Source organism: Mandrillus leucophaeus, unplaced genomic scaffold (genome assembly GCF_000951045.1).
Source record: "Mandrillus leucophaeus isolate KB7577 unplaced genomic scaffold, Mleu.le_1.0 Scaffold353, whole genome shotgun sequence".
NCBI classification, from domain to species: Eukaryota; Metazoa; Chordata; class Mammalia; order Primates; family Cercopithecidae; genus Mandrillus; species Mandrillus leucophaeus.
Window position 1 is genome coordinate 419,590 of NW_012103732.1, and position 5,019 is coordinate 424,608.

Below are 5,019 nucleotides of genomic sequence, written 5' to 3' on the forward strand. Positions count from 1 at the left end.
TAGGTGTTCTTCCCTGATTCCCTTACTGGATGCCTCGGGCTGGCATCCCCTGAGGGTCTTAGCTCCTGAGAGGGGACCCTCTTTTCCACACAGCCTTCTCCACCTCTGGATTTTGGTAACTGCTCCCTCCTCATCCCTTCAGGATTAGGGGCCTCAGTGGGAGCCTGGCTTTTACTAGTCCTGGCGAGACTTGTGGTTTCCACATAATGTGCTTGTACTTTTGCAAAAAGTCTTTTTATAGAACCCCCCTCGGATAATTCTGAGTGTCATCTATTTCCCTGACTGATACAGTATCTCTTCTGAAAAAGCAGAGTGCATTCAAGTCTGTAGGAAAACCCTTTTCTTAGGGAGGTGATTCGTTTCTCTCTCTGCTTCTTATTTGGCCTAGTTTACAATTTCTAAATAACTAGTTATTGGCATTTACTGACAGTAAATTATTGCAGGGTCACCAATAAATGATAGTACATTGTGAAACAAAATATTTGCTCATATTAGCAAATAGGACATTCTTTGGCTTTGAAGTCTTTTGTGAAGACTTCACACACAGTTGCTTCAGCACACAGTTGCTGCTCAGGTTTTATGTATAGGTAATAGCAAGCACAGTTTACTAACATGGTAAACCAACAGAGTTCAAGTCAGATAATACCCTAAGAATTAGATTTTATTTCTTATTCTGAAAACTTGCTACACAGGGACTTATCTAACCCACAGTGTGCTGTGTTGCTGACTTGATTAAAGTTGCAGCGTGTTTTACGCCGACTATTAGGTGCGGAAATCCTCACACCTGGCAAAGAATTCAAACTGAACTTTTTGAATATAAGGCAGAAATTTCAAGATACGGGAATATGATTGATATGAAAAATGTCAAAATGTGTTCCTCTAATACACGACAGAATAGAGTGACTTCTGGACATAAATCTCCAATTTATTAAACCATTCACCACAACAAATAGGTATAAAAGTGGAATTGGAATTTTTATACTTGTTTGTTGTAGTGAATGGTTTAATAAAAATAGAAATCACTGGTAATTTCCACCCTTTTAACGATTTCCCTTTTAAAAAAAATACACAACCAAGATTTTAATGTAAAATATTTTGCTTTAATTTTATTTTATGCCTTGATTAGTGAAACATGGAAATACTGATTTTCAGTTTTGGTCACCTGAGGAACCTACCTTCACTTGCTTTTGGAAAAGCCCATTTTCTAAACAGATACAATGTTGCCACAACAATGTGCAGAAAGCTTTTTGGTAATAAAAATTGTTCTTTGCCTCTAAGTGGGTATTTGCAATTATTTTCTCCTAACTAGATTGTAAAAAGGGCTGCTTTAGATCCTGTAGCTTACTCCAGTTATTAGTTATTAACAAACACCCAAGTTTTGAAGATATTTCCAATTAAAAAAGAAGGCATATTCAGAGTACCTTAAATAAATGTTTACTTTTATAGGCATCTTTAAACTTCTGGATTTTGGTATGCCATTTAAAAATACTTCTAGATACGCATGGAAATTAGTAATACTGTAGCCATATCCTTGCAGACACATCTGTCAGTGTCAAAGGCTTCAAGATTTTTCTTAAAAAAAGAAAACAAAAAAGCAAACACCTCTACTGCCCAAATGGGAGGATTAGATACATAGTTAGAAATCCCTCAGGAAAAGTGGTTTTTCTTTTCTTGTTGCTGCCTTAAAAATAGAATAATGACTATTTCTGATGGACAGAGACATAGCATTTTAAGCTGGTGGAGTGTGAAATCCCACAGGTATGTGCATGACTTTCAGAGAGTTATTTGGCAGGGAGGTTAACAAGATGTGGTGCCATTTACAAGCAGTGTTTTACTGTTTTTGCTTGCCCCGCTGCCACAAGTCAGCTAAGTCATAACAAAAGCTTCAAACTGATGCTAAGGAAGGCCATGCCCTTTGGAAACAAGAAATTCCCAATCTGTTTTATGTTATGTACCTGACATCTTTTCCTGCATTCACTACCAGGAAATAAGGATGAAATTAAATATCAAAATTCTAATCGATGATATCAGTGCAATGTTCAGGAAATATTCATTCAGAAAGATCTGAGAAACCATTCAAAGTGGTGGGACATCAGAACCTACTTACACTGCTGTGGGGGAAATGCAGATTTAAAATTATATATATATAATTTTTTTTAAAGCAGAAGTTTCTTTTTGTATTTGGTAAACGTAGGTTCCATAAAGCCAGATGCTATACAGTGCAAAGACTAATGTGGCAATAGTTCTAATGACAAGTTGCTGCTCAGGTTTTATGTATAGATAACAGAAAGCACAGTTTACTAACATGGTAAACCAACAGAGTTCAAGTCAGATTAATACCCTAAGGATTAGATTTTATTTGTTATGCTCAAAATTTGCTACACAAGGACTTATCTAACCTATATTTTGCTCTGTTGCTGACCTGATTCAAGTCTCAGTGTGTTCTGTGCTGACTGTAAGATGCACAAGTCCTCACACCTGGCAAAGAAGAGTTCAAGCTGAAAAGGGGTTTGGTGCTTCCTGGTTTGTCCAGGTTACCTGTTATTAATTTATTATTAGCAGCCCAAGAGGAGATATGTGCCCAATGTACAATATCTTATGTTTGACTTATAAACATTATCCCAAAGCAACATCAAATACAGTTCAAAAGCCCAAGAGGAGAGGGGGTAATAAGAAATCAGAACATTGAAAAATGTTTAAAGCATTGTTTTCCAAACACTAACAAAAAAATTAAGTGCAAACTAAAAATACAAATGAGATTTACAGGCACTGTGTGTAGAATGTGCAAAAATTCGCTTAGATTTTCTTTTGTTTTTTTGGTGTTGCTTTAAGAAACTTTATCAAATATATTTATTACAAATATAAAGCTTTCTTTCTCTCCCAATTGAAGGCAATTAAAAAAATTCAAAGTTTATCAATACCCAGTACAATAACACAGGTGAACCAGTCAAATTCATTTTCTTTCTGGAAAAGAATAACAAACCAATATTTAGGATGTTCAAAGGCTCAACAAAAACCAGTCTAGAAATCACCCAGAACAATTGTTTTGTTGCCAAAGACTTTTGTTCTTCAAAAGTCACCATCCACCAGCTGAAGATTTTATATGCAGATACCTTGAAAAATTCAAATAAAAAATGCAGTGAATCATTTAATATGTAATTTTCTTGTTACAGGCATAGTAAATACCACTTAGCAAAAGCATTGTATAACAGACAAGAAGGAATTTCCTATAAGTCAACATGAAAGTGGATTAATAGAATTTTTTTAATTTTGGGAAAAATGTTAGAACAGTTCTAACTAATAAAGCTCCTTTTTTATAGAAAATACAGATAGATTATGGTGAGAGAGCTGAACTCGATTTAACCTATACTTGATTTCTTTTACGCTTTGGTCAGTAAGTGCTTGTATGCTTTTAAGGCTTACATTAAGCCTTCTCCTTTCTGAAGATTAAGATAAGGGCCCAGCTCTGAAGATCTCAGAAATTCCTTCATCTGTCCAATTTCTTCAGTAACCATAAATTAGAGTCAGACACAGTACTTTACTTTCCAAAATAATGACAAATAAAAATGGCCAATATTTTCCTTTGCCCTTTTTCACAAAACCCTGTAATTTCCACCAGACTCTAAAGGGTACTTCTCCCCACCCCACCACGTACTGGTATTTTGGGGAATACCAATATCTTCATGACATTTTGCTAAGTTGTAACATGCTAATTTTGCTTTGCCACAGTAACCTGCAGTAATGAGCATCTGGATTTCAAAGATTCAACTAGCCTCAGATGGTCATTTTAAGTGCCTGGCCTAACATTTTAAAAAGCTTTTAATTACAAGATTAAGGTTTTTAAACATTTCAATAGCACAGTCATCCCATTTAGTGCTTTCGAAGAATGACCAGTTACTCTGTAGAGCTTGCAGTATGCATTTCGTGCCAACAGTGTAAAGTGAGCATGAATTACTCAAGAGGTGGACCTCACTTCTCTCATCTGTAACACATGAACTGGCAGAAGGTACAGTTGTCTTCATTTACAAATAAACACCCAACTTACCAGATACTTTAACTTGTATTTCTTTCATCATCTTTTGGCTTGGAAGTTTCCTCTGTTGTCTAAAAGGGAAAGCAAAAACCATCTGTGAGCTCTTTCTTTTCTGTATTAAGTATGAGGAGATGGCCTTCTCAGAATTAGGGGACAAAAGGTGGCAGTCAGTGGGGAAAAATAAGATGGTCCTTTCAGTTTCTCTTCTTCATTTGGCCAAAACATTGTGACTTCTTCCTCCTCAAGTTTATTAGCTAAAAATAACCTTAAGTGATCCTGATCCTCAATGTATCACTCTCAGCTTTATTGTTTTAAGGCTAGGGTAGGTTACAAAATATGCATAGATGTTCTTAAATGGCAATGTTTCATTCTATGGTGATCCTTCCTTTTCCTGTACATAGGGTCATGGTGGTCCAGCAAATCCACTCATCATATAGGGTTATTATGCTTTCTATTATTTGTTTCTATTATTTGTTAAAGGGCTGATTAAGTACTTCATATAACTGAAATTAAATAATAGGCAAATAAGTATTTAATCTGAGATATAATGGCATAATGGTCAATCATCAATGCTGTTTCCTATATCCCTTAAGGGAATCTACTACAGGAAGATTTTAATATATTTTTTAAAAGCTTTGGTGTAACTGGACTATTGTCTTTAAAGCTAGACCTTTAACTCCTTATAGCCAGGGGATCATAATAATAATCATTTAAATCATATGTTCTTGGAATTGGAAGGGACCTAGAAGTTGTCTAATCCAATTTTTATTTCTGATCACAGCTTGAGTAGTTTTAATCATAGGAAGTTTCCAACTTCCATGCTCTAAAATCTATATAAACCACATACTATGGTGGTATTTTAATTAGGGCAAGAAACACAGGCAAAACACAGGCAAATTGAGTTGTGTTAAGAACCTTCATTTAGAATTTTAAAGCACCAGTTACTTTAAAAATATATATGTATTTATAATATATATAATATATAT

The 5,019-nt window shown here is 35.0% G+C and overlaps 1 protein-coding gene across 8 annotated transcripts in view; it reads right to left on the minus strand.

The window, feature by feature from the left end:
• Positions 1-1,078: 1,078 nt before the first annotated feature.
• CAST (calpastatin) overlaps positions 1,079-5,019 on the minus strand; it is a 124,634-nt gene continuing 120,693 nt past the window's right edge. For all 8 annotated transcript variants that reach the window (XM_011989418.1, XM_011989416.1, XM_011989415.1 and 5 more), the window contains 2 exons: positions 4,046-4,104; positions 1,079-3,113 (listed from right to left, as the gene is read on the minus strand). In XM_011989418.1, the coding sequence (XP_011844808.1) occupies positions 4,054-4,104 (51 nt within the window). In that variant the 3' untranslated portion in view covers positions 1,079-3,113; positions 4,046-4,053. The remainder of the gene's footprint in view (positions 3,114-4,045; positions 4,105-5,019) is intronic.